This window comes from Mustela nivalis (assembly GCF_964662115.1).
Source record: "Mustela nivalis genome assembly, chromosome: 7".
NCBI lineage: Eukaryota > Metazoa > Chordata > Mammalia > Carnivora > Mustelidae > Mustela > Mustela nivalis.
In genome coordinates, this window is record NC_139026.1 from 53,387,130 (window position 1) to 53,408,037 (window position 20,908).

Here is a 20,908-nt window from a genome sequence, read left to right on the forward strand (position 1 = left end):
ACAAGATTGCTGGGACAGTCACATTGAGTGGAGTGTGTGGTGAGTGAGTTCATTTGCATTTGAAGGTGTAAAATCTGGTACTGGTTTCCTTAGGGCTTTGAAGAAGTGTTTTATGGTAGAATAAGGGGTTTTACAACACTATTCTATGTTTGACACAATAGTATTTGTTGAAATAAGATAAAGCTATAAATTTGTGGAGAAGAAAGGAATTCATGAATAATATTGTCCTTATTAATGTCCTATTATAATGTAATCATGATTCCACAGAACCATGTCAACACTATTAGGATAACTGGTTTAAAATTTAAATGCTGCATTAGAAAAAAATGGTGCATCTACTTTTTCCACAATTTTTAAGTCCATATTAGTTAAAAATTGAGTGCTCTGAGATTGGGGAATACTAGTTTTAGCACAAATAGGAATTTCCTGTAGTAAATGACTTTTGTTTAAACGTACATTTCTTTACTAAAAGGTAATGCACTACTATCAAGTGAATTTTTATTTTGAATAATTGTATAGTTCTGAGAAATCGTTAAATTTCAAAAGAAAGACTTGAAAAATGTCACATGACACATTAAATTTATTGGAAACCTGAACAACATTGAAAACAAAGACCAAACTATATTTTTAAAAAGTACTTATATAACACTAGAAATTGACAACTGATTTAATGATAAAGATATGAAATCATAAAATGATAAACAGAAGTGTAGATTATTTATGGAAGAACACTGTTGGTACAAATCACAGAAAGTTCAATGAATGTCAAAGACAGTAAGGGTAGCTTTAGCTGTATAAAGAATTCTAATAAATCAAATCAATATAATTTCATAATTCAATGAGCTCTGCAGTTAGTGAAATCTGAAACTACTCATGGCTCTGAAACTTATAATATATGATCTTTAACAATTACTTCCTATCTAGCTATCTAGTTTTTACTGATCTAAAATGAGAATTAAAATATGTAAAATATAATGTCTATAAAGCACTTAATACTCCACCTAGCTTTTCTAAGCTCTCAATGATATACAGTTATTTTAATTATTTGTAACACAATAGCCACTTTATCATTACTGATTCATATTCTTTAGACCAAGTAACATAATTCATTAGATGGGAGTCTTTCAGTATTGAGTATCATTTTTGCCAAGCTTTGTTTTGAATATTTATACTTAAGTTTAAATTAGGATTTTACACAAATCTTGCTTTTTATAAAAAAAATCTAATTTCTTTCCTTCATGTAAGCAAATGTATGAGGAATTACATTCGACCATCATAGATTGGTCATAGATTCACTTTAAGTATCTTTTTTTAAAGACTCAGCTAAATATACAAAATATATTTAATTATATCTATAACTGATGACAAATCCAAATTGAGTTTCCTAGTTTTGATGCTTATGGGATCTCACTTGAATTATATTGATTTGCAAACATCCAAGAATTTGGATATTTTAAGAAGTTCTCCAATATATTTCAAATTAATTTTTGTCACCCTGAATTGTTGGAATAAAGGTACTAATGTTCTCTGTGATTTGTCTGCATATTAGTTGTGCCTCAGGTGCCTCCCATCCAGCATTTGTGTCTCCCACTAAGTGAGGTGGCCAAGAGAGAGACAGTGGAGGAGTGACACATACCTTCTGCTGGCCAGAAAGTCAGGCATCTTCCAGTGGGAGACCAGGTTACTCTTGTAAACAGAATCTGTGGTCTTCACAGACTGCCAGCCCTGTGAGAGCTCTGAGTGAAGCAATAGTGGAAAAAGTAGATTTCTCATCAATGTGTCAGTTAAAATTTGAACAGGAAATTCTTACACTTGGGCTATTTTGAAGACTATTTATCTCATCACACAGAGGGCCCGACACTTTCAGCTTATATTGTGTCATTTACTTTGTCTCTTGGTAAGTACCTCTGAGAAGTTTTTATGTTCCACAAGATATTGGGGTCAAAGACTTGACCATCTTGGCTGTTAACTTGCTTCCTTCTGACTCACAAACATTGAGAACTTAGGCCTTGTGAAAAATGTCTTAGATGTTTAAGTTCTACTTTTAGATGAGGTTGCTAAATCTTGACATTACACACTCCTTTCTTTTATGCTCTTGCTATGTTACATCTATTACACTGAAAATATTTTAAAATCATAATCCCAATAACAAGTATTTAGTGGTACTTGATATAAATTTTGAAAACTTGCTATAATCAGTTTTTTGTCACTCACAAATATATCAATTCCATATTTTTTAATATTTTCTGTCTTAGTTTTTAATATATCTGCAATTAGTTTTTGTTATTTGTTAGTAAGTTATTTAGGTTTCTAATGAAAAAAACTAAATGCCTGTGGGAAGAATACAACACTGAACAAAATTGAAAAATATCACCATGCCAGAGATTTGAGTATTAAATAATTATTAATATATTGGTTATTAATCCTCCAATGATAACTAATCACTTATATTTTAATAAGAATGTTTTGTAAATGAAAAATCCCTAAGGTTAACTATGTCAGGGGAAAAATTGAATGTAATTTTTGAAACTTACACTTAAGTGAAAAAATGAGGAGAGGCCAGAGAAAGAACTTTTAAATGACATGTGAAGTACAATTCAGTGTTATTTTTTTTTTTCAATTCAGTGTTATTAACTATATTTTGTATGCTGTATTTTATATCCCTGTGACTTTTTTTTTCCTGAAAGATTATACCACATACTTCCTTTCACTCATTTCAACCCCACCCCACCTTCACCATGGCAATCACTTTTGTCTTTCTCTATATATTAGTCTGTTTCTGTTTTTTTGTTTGTTGTTTTTAGATTCTACATTATTAGTTAAATCATACATTATTTGCCTTTGTCTAACTTCATTTAGCATGAAATCCACTAGGTCTATTGATATTGTCAAAATGACAAAAAAAATCATTCCTTTTCATTGCTATTTAGTATTTCTGTGTGTGTGTGTGTGTGCGCATGTGTGTGTGTGTGTGTGTGTGTGTATGTTTGTGTAGCTTCCATTTATTCATGCATCTATAGATGGACACGTGGGTTGCTTCCATATCATGGCTATTGTAAGTAATACTGCAATAAACATAGGATGGATGTTTTCATTTTCTTCAAGTAGAAACTCTGAATGAATTTTCTGGATGTTTTGGCATTTCCATTTTTAATTTTTTGAGAAACCTCCATACTCTTATACACTGTGACTACACCAATGTAAATTCCCCACCAACAGTACACAAAGGTACCCTTTTCTCCACATCCTCACCTATGTTTGTTATTTCTTGTTTTTTTGTTTGTTTATTTGTTTGTTTTGTTTTGTTTTTTTGTTTTTGTTTTTAATTCTGACATGTGTGAGGTGATGCCTCATTGTGGCTTTGATTTTCGTGATGTTGAGCATCTTTTCATGTGTCTGTTGGCCTTCTGTATATCTTCTTCTTCTTTTTTTAAAAAAGATTTTATTTATTAATTTGAAAGAGAAAGAGTGAGAGAGAGCATGAGAGGGAAGATCAGAGGGAGAAGCAGACTCCCCATGGAGCTGGGAGCCTGATGCGGGACTTGATCCCAACACTTTGGGATTATGACCTGAGCTGAAGACAGTCCCTTAACCAACTGAGCCACCCAGGTGTCCCTGTATATCTTCTTTGAAAGGGTATCTATTCAGGTCCTTGGCCCATTTTTTAATCTTTTGTTTGTGTTCTTTTGGTGTTGAGATGTAGGAGTTCTTTATATACATTGGATATTAACTCCTTGTTGGGTATATCATTTGCAAATATTGTCTATTCAGATGGCTGTCTTTTTCTTTTGTTGATGGTTTTCTTGGCTGTGTAAAAGCTTTGTAGTTTTATGTATTGTTTATTTTTTATTTTGTTGTCCTTCTCTGAGAGGACACACCCAAAAGAATAAAGACCAAGAGTTTGTTGCCTATCCTGCCTTTAACATACTTATGGTCTTGGGCCTTATATCTAATTCTTTAATTTATTTTAGGTTTATTTTTGTGTATGGTATAAAAAAGTATTTTCATAAGGGTTACATTTAAGCCATTGGTCATTTTGTATAATGTGGATATTTTCACAATATTAATTCTTCAGTTGATAAGTATGGTATATCTTCCATTTACTGATTTTTGTCATTTTTGAGTTTCTTTTATCAATGTCTTATAGTTTTTAAAGTATAGGACTTGCACCCCCTTGGTTACATTTATTGTTAAGTAATTTATTTTTATAAATGTAATTATAGATGAAGTTGTTTTCTTTTTTTTTTTTTAAGATTTTATGTATTTATTTGAGAGACAGAGATAGCAAGAGAGAGCACACATGGGGGTAGGGGAAGAGAAAAAGGGAGAAGAGGCTCCCTGTTTAGCAGGGCTTGATCCCAGGATCCTAGGATTCTGACCTGACCCCAAAGCAGACTCTTAATCGACTAAGCCCCCCAGGCTTTCCTGGGATTACTTTCTTAATTTCACTTTCTCATAGTTTTCTACTAGTGTACAGAAATGCAGTGGATTTCTGCATATTAATTTTGTATCCTGCAACTTCATTAAATTTTCATTTATTAGTTCTAATAATAGTATTTTTGGTGGAGTCTGGGTTTTTCTCTCTAGAAAATCATGTCATCTGCAAATAATGACAGTTTTACATTTTCCTTATCAATTTGGATGTCTTTTTTTAAATTTTTTTCAGATTACTGTGGCTAGAATCTCCAGTACTGTGTTGAATAATAGCAATAGGAGTGGACATCCTTGTCTTCATGCTGATCTTAAAAGAAAATGTTTTAGCTTTTCTCTATTGAGAATGATGTTAGTTGTGGGCTTGTAGTTTGTGACCTATATTATGCGGAGGTACATTCCCTTTCTACACACCAATGGGAGTTCGTCTCATAAATGTATCTTTACTTTGTCAGTGTTTTTGCTGCATGTATTGAGATTAACATATGATTACTTTCAATTATTTAATGTGATGTGTCAAGTTGATTGATCTACATATACTGAAACAGCCTTGCATATATGGAATAAATCCCATGTTATCATGGTATATGATACTTTTATTATACTGTGGGATTCATTTTGCTAATACCTTGGTGAGGATTTTTACATGTTCATCAGGAATGCTGGCCTGTAATATTATTTGTATGTGTGTGGGGGGGGTATATTTGTGTTTGTGTGTATTGTGTCCCTTTTTAGTTTTGGTATCAGGATAATGCTGTCTACACAGAATGAATTTGGAAGCTTCCCTTTGTTTTCAATTGTGGTTTTAATTTGAGAACAATAGGTATAAAATTTCATTTAACATTTTTTAGAATTCACCTGTGAAGACTTCTGATCCTGGATATGTGTTTGTTGGGAGTGTTTTGATTACTGATTCAGTTTCTTCACTATTAATTAATCTGTTTAGATTTTTTGTTTATTCCTGATTCAATCTTGAAAAGTTTTATATTTCTAGGAATTGGTCTATTTCTTTTTTTAAAATGATTTTTTTTTATTTGACAGAGATCACAAGTAGGCAGAGAGGCAGGTAGAGAGAGAAGGGGAAGCAGGCTCCCTGCTGAGCAGAGAGCCCAATACAGGGCTCGATCCTAGGACCCTGAGACCATAACCTGAGCCAAAGGCAGAGACTTAACCCACTGAGCCACCCAGGCACCCTGAACTGGTCCATTTCTTATAGGTTGTCCAGTTTGTTGGCAGTAGGTATCCTATGATCTTCTGTATTTCTGAGATGTGTCTTGTAACTACTCTTATTAATTTCTGAGTGTCTTTATTTGGACCCCCACCCTTTTTTTCCCGACAATTCTGGTTAAGGTTTTATCAATTTTCTATATTTTGTCAAGGAAGAAACATTTAGTTTCATTTATTTTTTTCTATTATTTTTATACTCTCATTTCTAATTATTTCCACTCTCATCTTTATTATTTCTTCCTTCCAATATATTTGGGTTTGATATTTGTTTATATTTGTTTTTTTTTTCTTTTTCTACTTCTTTTAGGTATAGAGTAAATTGTTTATTTGAGATATTTCTTGTTTATGGAGGCAGGCTTTTATCTCTATAAACTTCCCTCTTTAAAATGATTTTGCTGTGTCCCATAGATTTTGAAATATTGGGACATCCTTTTCATTGTTCTCCAGGGATTTTAGATTTTCTCATTGATATCTTCATTGAATCATTCATTGTTTAGTAGCATGCAGTTTAGCCCCCGAATGCTTTTTTTTTTTAAATGAAGATTTTTATTTATTTATTTATTTGACAGAGATGACAAGTAGGCAGAGAGGCAGGCAGAGGGGCTGAGGGGGGTGGGGGAAGCAGGCTCCCTGCTGAGCAGAAAGGCTCAATCCCAGAATCCTGAGATCACGACCTGACCCAAAAGCAGAGGCTTTAACCCACCGAGCCACCCAGGCACCCCCCACATATTTGTTTTTTAGTGGGTTTTTTTTCTTGTAATTGATTTCTAGGTGGATGCCTATACAATTGTGGCCAGAAAAGAAAATCATGATATGATTTTAATCTTTTTAAATTTAATAAGACCTGTTCTGTGGCCTTCCATGTAATTTATTCTGGAAAATATTCCATATGCAATTAAAAAGGAATGTATATTTTTCTGTTTTTAAGTGCAAATTTCCATATCTATTAAATTCACCTGGTCCAACATACCACTGTTTCTTTGTTGATAATCTGTCTTGATGGAAGTGAAAAAGAAAAGGCCATAAACAGAAGTAAGAATATAAATGGAATAAGTGCTCCAGTAAAAGGAATAAATGGTGACTGAATGGATAAAGAAGGAAAAAAAAATACAAGACTCATCTATATGCTGGTTAAGACTCACTTCATCCCAGAGACATACAGTCTGACAGTGAAAAGATGAAATATGATATTCCATGTACATGAAAATAAAAAGAAAGCTATGGTAGCAATTCTTACATCAGCAAAAATAGACTTTAAAACAGAGACTGTAACAAGAAACAAAAAAGAAGATCCATAATGTGAAAGGATCAATCCAACAAAAGGATACCACAAATATCCTATATATAAAAACTTCTATGCACTCAACAGAGGGACACTTAAACGTATAAAAGAAATATTAACAGGGAAAAGGGATAATTTGACAGGAATACAATAATAGTAGGGAACTTCAACACCTTACTTACATTAATGGATGTAAGGCATATGGTGCCCAAGGGCAACCTCCAGAAGAGTTGCTCTGGAGGGTCTCTAATCATAGTGAAGCCATCTACTGAGAATGGCAGGATGGGAACAGTTTAGACGGTATTGATCCCCTGGGTTTAGTAGTGCAGAAGCCACTTTGCAGGTAAGCCAGACCAATCAAGCCTGTCTAGCAAGTGTGGAGGTGTGGGAGGCACTTTGGCAGTGGCTTTGTCTTGGTCCAAGGCTTTTGTCTAGGCATGGTGAGGCAGATTATTTTTTGTAGTGTTACTAGTCCCATTCCTCAGAGTGTGGCATGTTAGGAGTCCAATTGAGGGGTATCTGCCACAGCAATGCACACTGGGCATGTGGGTCTGCTGCAGGAAAGCCTGGATGGGGTAAACAGTGCTAGAAAGGTAGATGGAGACTGTCAGACCTGGAATACAAAGCATCAGAGCAGCTAGGCAAAAGGTGGGTAAGAATAATGGTGCCTTCCAGCTCTTCCAGTTCCAGAGAAAGTTTCTATAGACCCTGTCACTCTGGGATACACCCAAATATTAGTCAATTAATCTTCCCATATAGGCCAAGCACTTTTCAAACTGCTGCCTCTGTGCTAGGTCTCAGTGATAGTGAGTTCATCATGGGCCTAATAAGGGCAGAGTCTTCCTTTCCCATAACCCTTAAGTTCTCCCAGGGTTAAATCCCATTGATTTTAGATGGCCCTGGGGGTAAACCCAGATAAATTTCAAAGCCAGATATAATGGGGGGCTCATCATTCCCGTGCAGATTGTCAGGGTAAGGAGATGCCCAATGTTGAGCTTGATCCCCTCACTTTTCACAGAAGACCGTAGTGCCTGTGAATTCTCTGCTAGTTGTGGGTGACCACACTGGAATTATGGGTCACATTAGGCCATGTCTTGTCCTTTTTACCTTTCTTGATGTGACTTTTTCTTCATATCTTTCATTGGATAGAGCTGTTCTTCTAGTCTTTAGGTCATTCTCCATATTAGTATAAATCAGCTATGTGCCTAGAAGGAGGTCAGCTCAGGACCCTCCTACTCTACCATCTTAGTAATGACCTCAGAATTCTCTACAGTTTTTACCTCTTACCAAAGGAAGAGAGAAAGTTTATGTATCATTCCTAAGGATATTCCCTTTCACCATAATCTCTAAGACACTGAGTTAGGCACAGAATCTTTAACTTTCTAAAAATCTAGAAATAATGTCTCTAAGAAATAGAAAATTCTTAGAAACTGAAAATTACCAAAGTGGAGTACAACAAAAAGCAACCTGGGCAAACCTACCAGGTATTAAAGAAATTGAGTTCATGATATAAATCTTCCTACAGAAACATTTTACTCAGAAGCTCAAATGGCATCAGAGTGAATAACACTTAAAAAATATTGGGTCACCTGAGTGGCTCAGTGGGTTAAGACCTCTGCCTTCAGCTCAGGACATGATTCCAGGGTCCTGGGTTCGAGCCCCGCATCGGGGTCTCTGCTCAGTGGGGAGCCTGCTTCCTCCTCTCTCTCTGCCTGCCTCTCTGCCTACTTGTGATCTCTGTCTGTCAAATAAATAAATAAAATCTTTAAAAAAAATACCACTTAAAAATATTGATCACATTCTCCAATAATAATGGTATAGTTATTGTATGTATTACATCATGCATACATTATAAACCCTGGAATGGATATTGTTGAGAACTTTGCTTTGAATAGCCTTGCATACTTCAAGGAATATAACAGATAGTCTTTCATATTTACCCCGATATTTATAACTTTTCATTCCCTTCTCACCTTCACAAATACCCAGTTTTCCATCTGTTACTACCACACTGAAGCCTGGAGAATTCCCTTCTTTTTGCTCTTTTTATTACACTGCAGATCAATGGTGATGTTAGCTCCAAGTCATTGAACATGGCCTCATGTACCTTCATTCTGGAAAACTATCAATGACGTCAAGTTCTGGGTCTGCAGTTTCTCCTCCTCAATGAGAATGATCTATTATCTTGTAAATTTTACTACTTATAATGACTTTCTTGGCATATGAAGTGTTGTTATTTTCTCATTGCTCTCAAGATTCTCTTTTTGCCTCTTTCAGAAGCATGACTACAATGTACCCACTTGTGACTTAGTTTATATTTATGTTGTTGGGATTTGGGTGGAATTCTTGAATTTAACTTCCTTTTTAACGAGCTTGAAATAGTTTACAACATTATTTGTTCAAATAATTTTCTGCCAAGCATTTCCCTCTCCTTGTAAGATCTTAATTATACATGTGTCACAACTTTTGATGTTATCACATTAATCTCTTGTAAAAATTATTTTTATTCCCCTCTCAAAGTGCATTATTGTTCTTATCAAATCCATACCATTTGGGGGTATACAGGCTAAATTGTTATATGTTCCTTAGGGGGAACAATGGTTGTAATTAAGGGATGAGCCTCATAAAACATAGGGCAGAGCAACTTTTTAGTGTTAATCTCTGATATCCTCCCCAACTTTATATTCAATTACCAGAACTCAGTCCTTTCTGCCTCCTACTTGGACTGGCTACCTGCAGAGAGTATACTTTCAGATCTGCTCCGACAACAGTGTATTTTAAAAGGGCACCATCTTCCTCTGAATTTATACTGAAATGAGTACCTTTTAACTCTGGAATCCAAAATAACAAGTCTATTATGTTCAATACGTAATGTATAGTCTCAGAAAGATAAACACAGAGAAAAAAAATACTATTGTGATCTTTATATCCCTGATTTCTGCATGGCTTTTTCTATTCTGAATTCACTCTTGATTAACTACCTCCTAATATTGTTCCATATTTTTATATCTCCAGTGTTTTTTGTGGGTCCCTAAACCCAAGCTTACTCTACCAAATAATTCCAATGATCTTTTATGGGTACATGTAAGAATTTGACACTTTTTTAAATGAACATGTTTAGATATGTAAAATACTTTGGGAGAAAATTGGGAGTGTTCCACATGAAAATGTATTAAGCACCTTCTCTCCTATTTTCACCATTCTCAATGGTAAGAGATGCATTATGTGTGGATGGGATTCTCCAACATTGGAAAGAAGAGGCATTTCAGTATCTTCTTCCCCTAGGCTCATGGTGGTTCCCCAAATCTTGGAACCAAACAGGTTATCTTGTCAAACCTTGACAATCCCCTTTAAATTTCTTCAATTCCAAAACAGACAACATTTACATATATCCATATAACACACTGGATGAGAAGACTAGGGTTCTTTACCAATAAAAGAAAGAACAGGGATTGTGACTTGATTTCAAAAAAGGAAATATATCTGCAGAAAAAAAAAATTACTTTAGTGTCCATAAATGAGGTGTATTAAATTTCTCAAAACACTTAAAATGCAAACATCTTTGATAATTGAAGAGTTTAAGTCAGATGACTGGCTATTTCATTGGGTAAAAGGAAGAAAATAATTACAGAACATGGATTTTCTTGGAAAACAGCTTTTATTGAATATTTGGAAAAGTAAAATATGAAGAGATCATATTTAGCAAGAAATTCTGGTGGTTAAGATTTATTTTAAGGAACTTTGGGCCTTATAGTATTGATTCCTCAGATCAGCCCTATGAGGTGGCTACAATTATGGTCATGATGTCATAGGTCATGGCATAGAAGCATCAAGTTCTTAAGTCAAAACACCTGAGATCTAGTGAATACTTGTATGTCAACAGAGGTACTTTTTAAATAATCTTCAAGTAAGTCTGTGAATAAGAATCTATTTCTATCATATTTTCCAGCATAAGAAACTGAACCAGAGCAGTTATGCAGCTGAGGCATGGGGCTAAGATAGTACATATAGAAAATACATTGAAATGACCTGGTTTCATTGCCAATGTCCTTAAACTTTATACTGTACTGCTAATTCCCATTTGTAAATTGATCAAGAACTTCAATGAAAACATCTGTATGATGATGTTTATCACTATGCAAAATTATTTAGCATGAATTTTTGGCACAGAGAACACAAAAAACTGGATGGGAAATTAAGACACTACTAATTTTTTTTCATCTATTTCCCAATATTTTTCTTTAGCCAACTAACGTATCTCATGAAATATAATGAGAAAAAAAAATATTCCCAGGGCTTTTATGATAGATTAGGTTGTTTTTCAATGAACCTTCATTTCTTCAATCTGACCACCTTGAGAAGACATATGATTCAGACAATCAATGGTAAGTTTGGCCATGTGGCTTGCTTTCACAATATAGTATGAATGGGATGTGATAGCTAATGGGTTCAGAGTCCAGGTATTAAGATGAAGTCTCTCTTTGATGCTGATCTCTGCCATAAAAGGTCATATGCCAGCTAGCCCACTTCTCTAAGAATTAAAAAAAAAAAAAAAGATATGAGCTAAATCTGTAGTCTAGAGTCAAGTTCTTACATATCTAGCCTTGATCAACTAAAACTCAGCCAAATCACAAACTAATGAATGAGAAATAAATACTTATTTTTATTTTTTATTTTTTTAGAGATTTTATTTATTTATTTGACAGAGAGAGATCACAAGCAGGCAGAGAGGCAGGCAGAGAGAGAGAGAGGAGGAACAGGCTCCCTGCTGAGCAGAGGGTCCAATGTGGGACTCGATCCCAGGACTCCGAGGTCACGACCTGAGCTGAAGGCAAAGGCTTAACCCACTGAGCCACACAGGCGCCCCAATAAATATTTATTTTTTAAAAAGATTTTATTTATTTATTTGTTAGAGAGAGAGAGAGAGCGCAAGCACGGGCAGACAGAGCAGCATGCAGAGGCCGAGGCCGAAGCAGGCTCCCTGCCAAGCAAGGAGCCCGATGTGGGACTTGAATTGAACATAAGGAAAAAAAAAAAAAGAGAGAGAAAAGAAGAGGCTCTTCTTCCTGGTTTTATGGTCTTTTCAAGGTGTTTGGCTATGGCTTGCCTGGGGCTTACAAACATATGTTTTAATTTCTAAACAAGATGTAAAAAAAACTTTCTCCAGTCCAAAATTGAAATATGGACAAGCCCGGTCACTCTCTGATGATACTGCCAACCTGAAATATGAGAATTATACCTCATTAATCTTACCAATATATACCTTATGCACCATAGTATTTTGATGAATTAACAATTTAGTTCAACTAATAGTTCTATACCTCAATCAGAATATTTCCCATATAATTTACTATGAAAACACTTCAACAATTGTGTTTATATAATTGTTCACATATTGCTGTTTTTCATTGTAAGATTAATTCTTTTAAGGTACAAAATACAAAAATTCTTAAGAAACTTACGCTTTGGAAGAGAAAGTTGAGTGTTTTGGCCACACAGATGGATTATTATTGCTTGCCTGGGAAACTCCAAGCCATGAAGAAGAAATGAAGAGGCCTAACAAATGCTGTGAGAAAACAAATTTTATTAGATGTCAAACAGAAACTCTTATATTCATTTGAATTTTGTAGTAACAAAGTTAATTCTTGCCTTATAGAATCTTTCAAATTTTAATGTTACACAGTAGACATGTTACAAAACTACCTTATAAGTAGGTGTAAGGGAAGACAACAAAATTACAAAGATAACAATTTCAGGGTTCTGAAAATTGATAATTCATGAAATACTTACAGTGGGAAAAAATCCTAGAGATTCGAGTAAGAAGCATCATATTTGTTGCTTAGGATTGTTATTGTCTGGGATTGCTTTGTGGCTCCCCACCAGCCCACCCCAGCTCAGTGATCAAGATGAGTGGTCGTTTTTATAGTTTGGAGAAGCTGCAGAGAGCAATAGTGTTGGTGCCACAGGGGTTAGCAGTGGGGAAGACAGTGAGAGAGCCCACTGACTTTTCAGTTCAACGTGATTATTTTGCTTGGTAATGAATGAGAAAAACATATCCTTTTACTAGTCTGATGTTGTGGTTTTGTGTCCAGCACTGTGACACCCTCAGAAATATAAAGGAAAGTGTGACTGAAGAGATGACATGAGCTCTCTATACACTCTTGGCTGATAGAAAATATGTGCATGGGGAGAGGAGACCAAAATGATCCTAGTAGGAAGTAAAGGTGAAGAAGACTTGAGAACTGCTATAAAGGTATGAGGACTCCCTTTCTACACTCATGTGTGCACGTGTATATGTCTGTGTACACATACACACACATACACACATCACCTGAAAGAGGGTGGAAGCCCTACTATCTTGCCATATTTGAAAACAGACTTTAATATATATTTTTAAAGATTTTATTTATTTATTGGTCAGAGAGAGAGAGAGAGAGAAAGCGCACAAGCAAGCAGAGAGGCAGGCAGAGGCAGAGAGAGAAGCAGGCTCCCCCCTGAGCAAGGAGCCCAATGTGGGACTCGATTCAGAACCCTGGGATCATGACATGAGCTGAAGGCAGCAGCTTAACCAACTGAACCACCCAGGCATCCGTGGATACAGACTTTAAAAAAAAATGATGGTTGACACCTAAGCTAAAAATTCACAAGGATCATCCCCAAAAATAAAAATAAACAATATGAATTTGGGAAAAACTAAACAAAAATATCAGGAGATCAACTTTAGAGAAAATTCTGCAGTAAAGTTTATTCAACATACAAGAAAATAATAAATCTATGAAAAATGAAATAGAATGAATGTTCACTAAGGTGTATTATCAAAAATGTCTTCCAAAAAATTAAGAAATGGGGCAGCTGTGTGGCTTATTCGGTTAAGCAACCAACTCTTCATTTTGGCTCAGGCTCTCAGGCTCAGGCTTCATTGTGATCTCAGGCTCCTGGGATCAATCCCCACATCAAGTTCCATGCTGAATGTGGAGTCTGCTTGGGTTTCTCTCTGTCCCTCTCCCTCTGTTCCTCCACCCACTTGCACTGTCTCTTTATCTCTCTCTCGCATTGTCTCTAAAACAAAATAAAAATATCTTTAAAGGGAATTAATACACACAAAAACTGGAAAATATCTTCCATGCTATGAGAAAGCATAGGCCAATAGAAATTTCTACTGGGATAAGATGTTACATTTGTTAGAAAAAAAGTATTTTAAAGTAATATTTATAAATACATGTAAATTATAAAGAAAACAATATTCAAATAGTTAAGTGAAGATATGATGGCAGCAATATAGTAAGTAGGAAATATCAATAAAATAATAAAACTCTATGAATAAACCCCAGAAGATTCTGAGTTTATGAATACATACTTGAAATGAAAAATTCACTTATTAGCTCTATAGATTATGTGATATGCAGAAGAAAAAGTTGGTGAAATTGAGGAAGGAGTAAAAGAAGTTATTCATCCTATAAGATGAGAGAGGGAAGAAAAGAGAAAAATTAATAGAGTTCATAGATCTTCAAAACAGCTTCAGGAAATCCAACATAGGTCTAAGTACAAACTGACAAAAAAGCAGAACAACAATCTTAAGTCACGATGAGCAAATACTTATTAAATATCATCAAAAAATATTTATGGACACCATAGGCTAGGAAACTACTAATGGAATGATTACATACAAATCCACATCTCAAGATGTCATAATGATACCACCAAAAATCATTTGCAAACACAGACAAAGAAATGCTCTTGAGGGAACAGGGTGGATTATGAGGTGAGTTAAGTCAGTGTGAACATCAGGGAATGGGTGATAATATCCTCCACCTCCCACAGCCTTAGACCACATCATCTACCGCAGAATCTGTATCTGCCCTGCACACTATTTCAGATGGGAGTGGATAAAATCAGCCAGACAAAGGAACACAAAGCCCAAGGTCCTATATCCTTTATGGAACCAAACTTCAAAATATATCCAGACACATAGTCCATGTATTTTCATTTTGATAAGGATGCCAACAGGGAAAGGACAGGATTTTTCATAAATGGTGACGGGAAACTGATTATCCCTATGCACAAGAATGAAGGTGGAGGCAAAGACTTACACCATATACAAAAGTTAACTCAAAATGGAGAAAAGACCTAATCATAAGTGTAAAACTATAATTCTCCTTGAAGAGAACATGGGGAAAAGTAAACATCATATTCGGCAATGATTTCTTGGGTCTGCCACCAAAATCACAGACCACAAAGGAAAAATTCACTGCAGGCAAATGTAGCACATCAAAACATTTTTGTGCACCAAAAGGTATGATCAACAAAATGAAAAGACAGAATGGGGAAAAACGCTTGCAAATCATACATCAGACAAGGGGTTCATATCCAAAATATATAAGGAATCCTACAGATCAGTAACAACAACATATCCAAATAAGGCAATTAAAGAATGGGCAAAAAAAGTAAATAAACATTTTGTCCGAGAAAGTAAATGGGGAAAGTTCTTATGAAAGATGCTCAGTATCCCTAATGATCAGATAAATGCAAATAAAAATCACAAGTTGTATTTGGTAGGATGTTTTCAATTTTATGTCTAGCTTTAAGCCTATTTGCACATTTTCATAGTATTTTCTTTTGGTAATTTTACTGTAGTATAATGTGTATACAAATGAACGCTCAGGGGATACATGCCAATAGCTGGTTGAATTTTCAAGTGTCATAATCGTATGAATGACAAAATGAATATTTTGAACTGCCAGTGAATACTCTGAACTGCCATTGCTAACATCATCCCACAGCATCACAAAATATAAATTCCAAGTGGATCATAAACCCTAATTAAAAGTAAAAAATAAAGAAATAAAGAAAAAGGTAAATCTTGGAAGTAATATAGGAAATTATATTCCTGAAATAGGTCCAAAATAATCACTAACATCCAAAATGATAAATTTATCTCTCTCTTCAATGATAACATTGATATTCTGATCATTAAAAGACTCCAACAGGGGAGTACAAATGCAAGTCACAGCTATGTCCATCTCCTAAAACTCTCATAGCTAAAATATGACAAGGTCTAAGAAAGGAAAAGAAAGCACCACCTAAAAGAAATGAACAAGAGACACACTCGAGCACTTCTCATCCTCACAGAGAATATCCAAATGATTCACAGACCAAAAAAAGATACTATTTGCATAAGCACCAGAACTTATTGTATTATTTTTTCTAAGACCATTGAATTTTGGATAACAAGATTATTCTGTACAATGTGTATTTACACAATATACTAGAATAGTATAGGGATAATTAAATATATTAAAAGAAACAAATAAAATTGACCATGTAATTTTATACTAATGGTTAAAATAAACAGTATTATAATTATATATAAACACAATCATAATGCTACATTATACATTATTATTTATTATGACAAGTACAATAGTTACATTCCATACATATAATATACTATATTCTATGTGGTTATGTATAATAAATTAGCATAAATACAGTTTGTGGGAAAGACATATAAAGGTTGGGGTGCCTGCGTGTCGCCATCTGGCTCTTGTTTTCAGTTCAGGTCATGAGCTCAGGATCCTGAGATCCAGTCCCAAGTTGGGCTCTGTGCTTAGCACAGAGTTTGCTTGAGATTCTCTGGCTCTCCCTCTCCATCTGCTCCTCCCTATGGTCTCTCTCGATAAATAAATAAATAAATAAATATTTTTAAAAGACATAGAAATGTCTTTTCATAAAGTAATTATTTATAATTCCCACATACTAAAAAGGAACTAAGTTTCTGAGAATAGTTTTTCAAGGACATATTCATTTAAGACAGCAGCGGTGAAAATTCACAAACTATATACAAATGTGATAATATATATGGACCACAATATCATGTGAGAGTGAAAGGAGACACACATACAAATGCACACTGCATGATTCCATTGATATAAAGTCCAAAAACAAGCAAAGGTATTTCACATTGTTAAAATGGGTGGGACTGTATAAAGACTTGAAACTTCTATTTCATGCCTGATTTGTAATTACGTGGTTCTAACTACTCTGTGATCAAGTTGTACAATCATATGTTTAGTTTCTTTGATGTGTGTAAAATTAAATAGTAAAGTTATTTCAGGTAAAAGAGCATTCATAGAAGGAGGATTTTCTATTAAAAACAAGAACTGATAATTGTCAAAGGTACAATAAAGGCATAAAATATAAATACAATACAGTAGTCAAACTATGGAATAGTAACAGACTTCAAATAAACTAGAAATATGTACACAAAGATGAATGAACTCTAAAAATATAATTTAATTGATAAGCTTTTAATAAAATCTGAAAGCATCTGAAATCTCACCAATTCTTCTTCATCCTCTATGGAGAATAGGGTAGAGTTCTCAGAAGCGCAGGCCGACAAACTCTCACTCCATGATTTTCTTTCAGTGCTAATGTAATAGCAATTGTTGGAATGTGCCATCCACTCTTTTGGACAATGGCTACAGCTATACACTGAACAAAGGTTATGAGGCATTATCCAAAAACTTTCAAATTTTAAAAATTTACAACGCGTATGCTTTCACATGTATATGATTTATCCATGCACCCTCACAAGCAGATAAAAATGAAACAAAACACAAAAACACTCAAAGAAGAGTCATACTTTCATATCCTAATTTATGTGCCCATATAAAGCAAACACACAAAAATGTCCATCTCTATATGTCCTTTGTGTCACTGAACAAAATCACTTTTTTGGCATTGTAAAGTGACTTATCTCTCAGCATCTTTTTTAAAAAAGATTTATTTATTTATTTGACAAACAGAGATCACAAGTAAGCAGAGAGAGAGGAGGAAGCAGGCTTCCTGCTGAGCAGAGAGCCCAATGTGAGGCTTGATCCCAAGACCCCGGGATCACGACCCAAGCCAAAGTCAGAGGCTTTAACCCACTGAGCCACCCAGGCGCCCATCTCTCAGCATCTTATAGCAGGAGGAAATTCAAGACAATTGATGACTATGGGTATGGTGATTTTATGAAATAGTTTTTAAGGTTTTATTTATTTATTTGTCATATAAAGACAAATACAGAGCACAAGCAGGGGGAGCAGAGGAGGGAGTGATGCAGGACTCAATCCTAGGACCCTGGGATTATGGCTAGAGCTGAAGGCAGACACTTAACTGATTGAGCCACACAGACATCCCATGGGTATAGTGATTTTAAATGAGTATTTCTTTATACTGTTTCATAAGAAGTAGTATTCTCCTATAACTATGATTTCTAAAAGTTTATTACATGATTTTCTAATTTATTTTCCCCAAGAACATCTATCATAGCAGCAATATCCACAATAGCAAAACTGTGGAAAGAGCTGAGATGACCTTCCGCAGACAAATGTATAAAGAAGATATGATCCATATACACGATGTAATATGTATATGGTTGAATATTACTCAGCCATCAGAAAGGACAAATACCCAACTTTTGCATCAACATTGATGGAATTGGAGGAGACTGTGCTAAGGGAAACAAGTCAAGCAGATAATGTCAATTATCATATGGTTTCACTTATTTGTGGAACATAAGAAATAGCATGGAGGACATTAGGAGAAGGAAGAGAAAAATGAAGGGGGAAAATCAGAGGAGGAGATGAACCACGACAGACAATGGACTCTGGGAAACAAACTGAGGATTTAGAGGGGAGGAGAGTTGGGGGGATGCATTAGCCCAGGGATGGGTACTAAGGAGCACACGGATTGCATGGAGCATGGGTGTTATATGCAAACAATTAGTCATGGAACACTACATCAAAAACTAATGATGTATTTTTTATTTTTTATAAACATATATTTTTATCCCCAGGGGTACAGGTCTGTGAATCACCAGGTTTACACACTTCACAGCACTCACCAAAGCACATACCCTCCCCAATGTCCATATATAAAATATAAAAAATAAAAAATTAAAAAAAAACTAATGATGTGCTGTATGGTGACTGATAACATAAAGAAAAATTCTATTATCATATTTGTCTAACCTATGATAGAGATAAAATAAAAACTGTACTAATATCAGAATTTTGAAAATGATGATGTACCTTTCTGGATCCTTGTTTCAAGAGATATTTTGTTCTGCTCCGGTCCATCAGTACCTAGAAAAATTAAAGCAATCCTCATACAAACTTAATATTAAACTAAATAAAGCACAATGATTTGAGTTTCTTTTTTTTTTTTTTAAAGATTTTTTTATTTATTTTTCAGAGAGAGCGAGCGAGAGCGAACACAGGCAGACAGAGTGGAAGGCAGAGTCAGAGGGAGAAGCAGGCTCCCTGCGGAGCAAGGAGCCCGATGTGGGACTCGATCCCAGGACGCTGGGATCATGACCTGAGCCGAAGGCAGCTGCTTAACCAACTGAGCCACCCAGGCGTCCCTGATTTGAGTTTCTTAATTTGAATTTTGGTGTATTGTTTAGAATTAGAAAAGTCTGTAATAATTTTGATTTTACAGTAAGTAGTTAATAAAGTAATGAACTTGTTGGAGAAAATAATTAAAAGGCTTAAAGAACCAAAACTCAGCACTTACAGTATTTGGTTTAACCAATCTCAAGAATTAACCCATGTTTCTCAATTACATATGTATTTTTTTCTACAATCATTGTTATTTATACTTTTGAGAAATTCAGAATAAGTGCTTCACACTTAGTCTAAATGCATACATGAAAAAGAAAGTTCCATTAATGGTACTTGAAATGTTTAGAGGCACTGATGATCATTCAAACAAAAAATGCATTCTTGAATCATTCAAAGGTTTACTCACAGGGAAGAGAAGTTACAATCATTCAAAGGTTTACTCACAGGGAAGAGAAGTTATCATTCTTGCTACAATGTACATCAAGACAAAGGAGATGATTCCCAAACTCCCAGCAACGATCTTCTCTAGAGATAATGGCAGGTATGTGGGGAGAGAAATGAAACAGTGAGAAAGGATAGGTGGATAAAGACTAAAGTTTAGACAGTTTACATACAAGAGAACCAAAGATGCACAGGGAATCATAGGTATAAACATGGACCACAATCCCATATCTACCATTGTAATCTTCCTCACAATATACCATTTAACTGTTAGTAAGCATAATGCTCCATGAGTTGTTCATCAAGGACTGTGATTTACAACAATGCTGGAGTAAATTATTCCTCAGATCTCAAAAATAAGATTACCTTATTCCAGCTTCAAGTTCTGATCCTCACAAATGAAAAATACATGAAATCATTCCCTACTCTTCCCCACACATCTGCACCCCAAGTTCACATCCTAGAACAGTTGTGCCTTACTGTGTGCTTTATTTTTGCAGTGGGAGTTCTTGTCATTCCCTTGCAGATCTTATTTTGAAGATTTAATTCTGCACAGACGATTCCCTGCTCAGTTACTGAATTAGAGCTTTTAGTGCCCTTACCTTTGTACTGTTGTCTTCTTGCATTCTTAACCAGATTTGGTTCTGAGAGGTTTTCTCTCTGGTTATTCATTTCAGCAGCTGAGAGATCTCAGGGCCTGTGCTGTATGGAAACTGGACTGATGTAGTTGACAAACAGTGTAGGTAATGACAAGAGCCCTGCTGGAGTCACACCAGGTGGAGTGCGAGGTAAGTGGTAACACTCCTTTGTAGTTGAATGATGTAAAACTCTGGTTCCGATTTCCTCAGAGCTTGAAATAAGGGTTTCATCAGATAATAACTGATTTTTAAAATGATATTCTATGTTTGATGCAATATTATTGTGTAGCAATGAAAAGCAATAAATTAGTGAGGAATAAAGAAACTTGTAACGAATGATGCCCTTATTAACCTAAAGTCAGATTCCATAACACATTTTAACACTGCTAGAATAGCTGGGTCAAAACTAAAATGATGTTATTAGGAAACAATGAGACTAATTTTCCATGATAAGTTTTAAAATCCATGGATGGTTAAAGATTGAATGTTCTAAAGTTGGGGGA

General features: G+C 35.0%; 1 protein-coding gene across 3 annotated transcripts; it reads right to left on the reverse strand.

Annotated features, from left to right (window-relative positions):
* Nucleotides 1–11,579: 11,579 nt before the first annotated feature.
* LOC309868484 (NKG2-A/NKG2-B type II integral membrane protein-like) lies at nt 11,580–20,511 on the reverse strand. Of its 3 annotated transcripts, XM_082738405.1 has the most exons (6): nt 20,370–20,510; nt 19,771–19,851; nt 19,015–19,068; nt 17,280–17,431; nt 12,403–12,506; nt 11,580–12,159 (listed from the first exon to the last, which is right to left on the reverse strand). In XM_082738405.1, exons 1-6 carry the CDS (start codon nt 20,437–20,439, stop codon nt 12,024–12,026), a joined length of 597 nt encoding a protein of 198 aa, XP_082594531.1. In that variant the 5' UTR covers nt 20,440–20,510; the 3' UTR covers nt 11,580–12,023. The 3 variants fall into 3 exon arrangements, with proteins under 3 accessions (XP_082594531.1, XP_082594532.1, XP_082594533.1); XM_082738406.1 differs by lacking the exon at nt 19,015–19,068 and having other exon boundaries at nt 20,370–20,511; XM_082738407.1 differs by lacking the exons at nt 11,580–12,159; nt 12,403–12,506 and adding an exon at nt 14,350–14,394 and having other exon boundaries at nt 20,370–20,511.
* Nucleotides 20,512–20,908: the final 397 nt, after the last annotated feature.

Bases quoted from the DNA above. Each gene is read 5' to 3' on its own strand.
- LOC309868484 (XM_082738405.1), bottom strand. From the start codon at position 20,439: ATGAATAACCAGAGAGAAAACCTCTCAGAACCAAATCTGGTTAAGAAT. The intron at 19,069-19,770 runs GTGAGTAAACCT...TAATTTTTCTAG, and splicing joins AATGATAACTTCTCTTCCCT to GTACTGATGGACCGGAGCAG. The intron at 17,432-19,014 runs GTACATCATCAT...ACCTTTGTTCAG, and splicing joins TGAAACAAGGATCCAGAAAG to TGTATAGCTGTAGCCATTGT.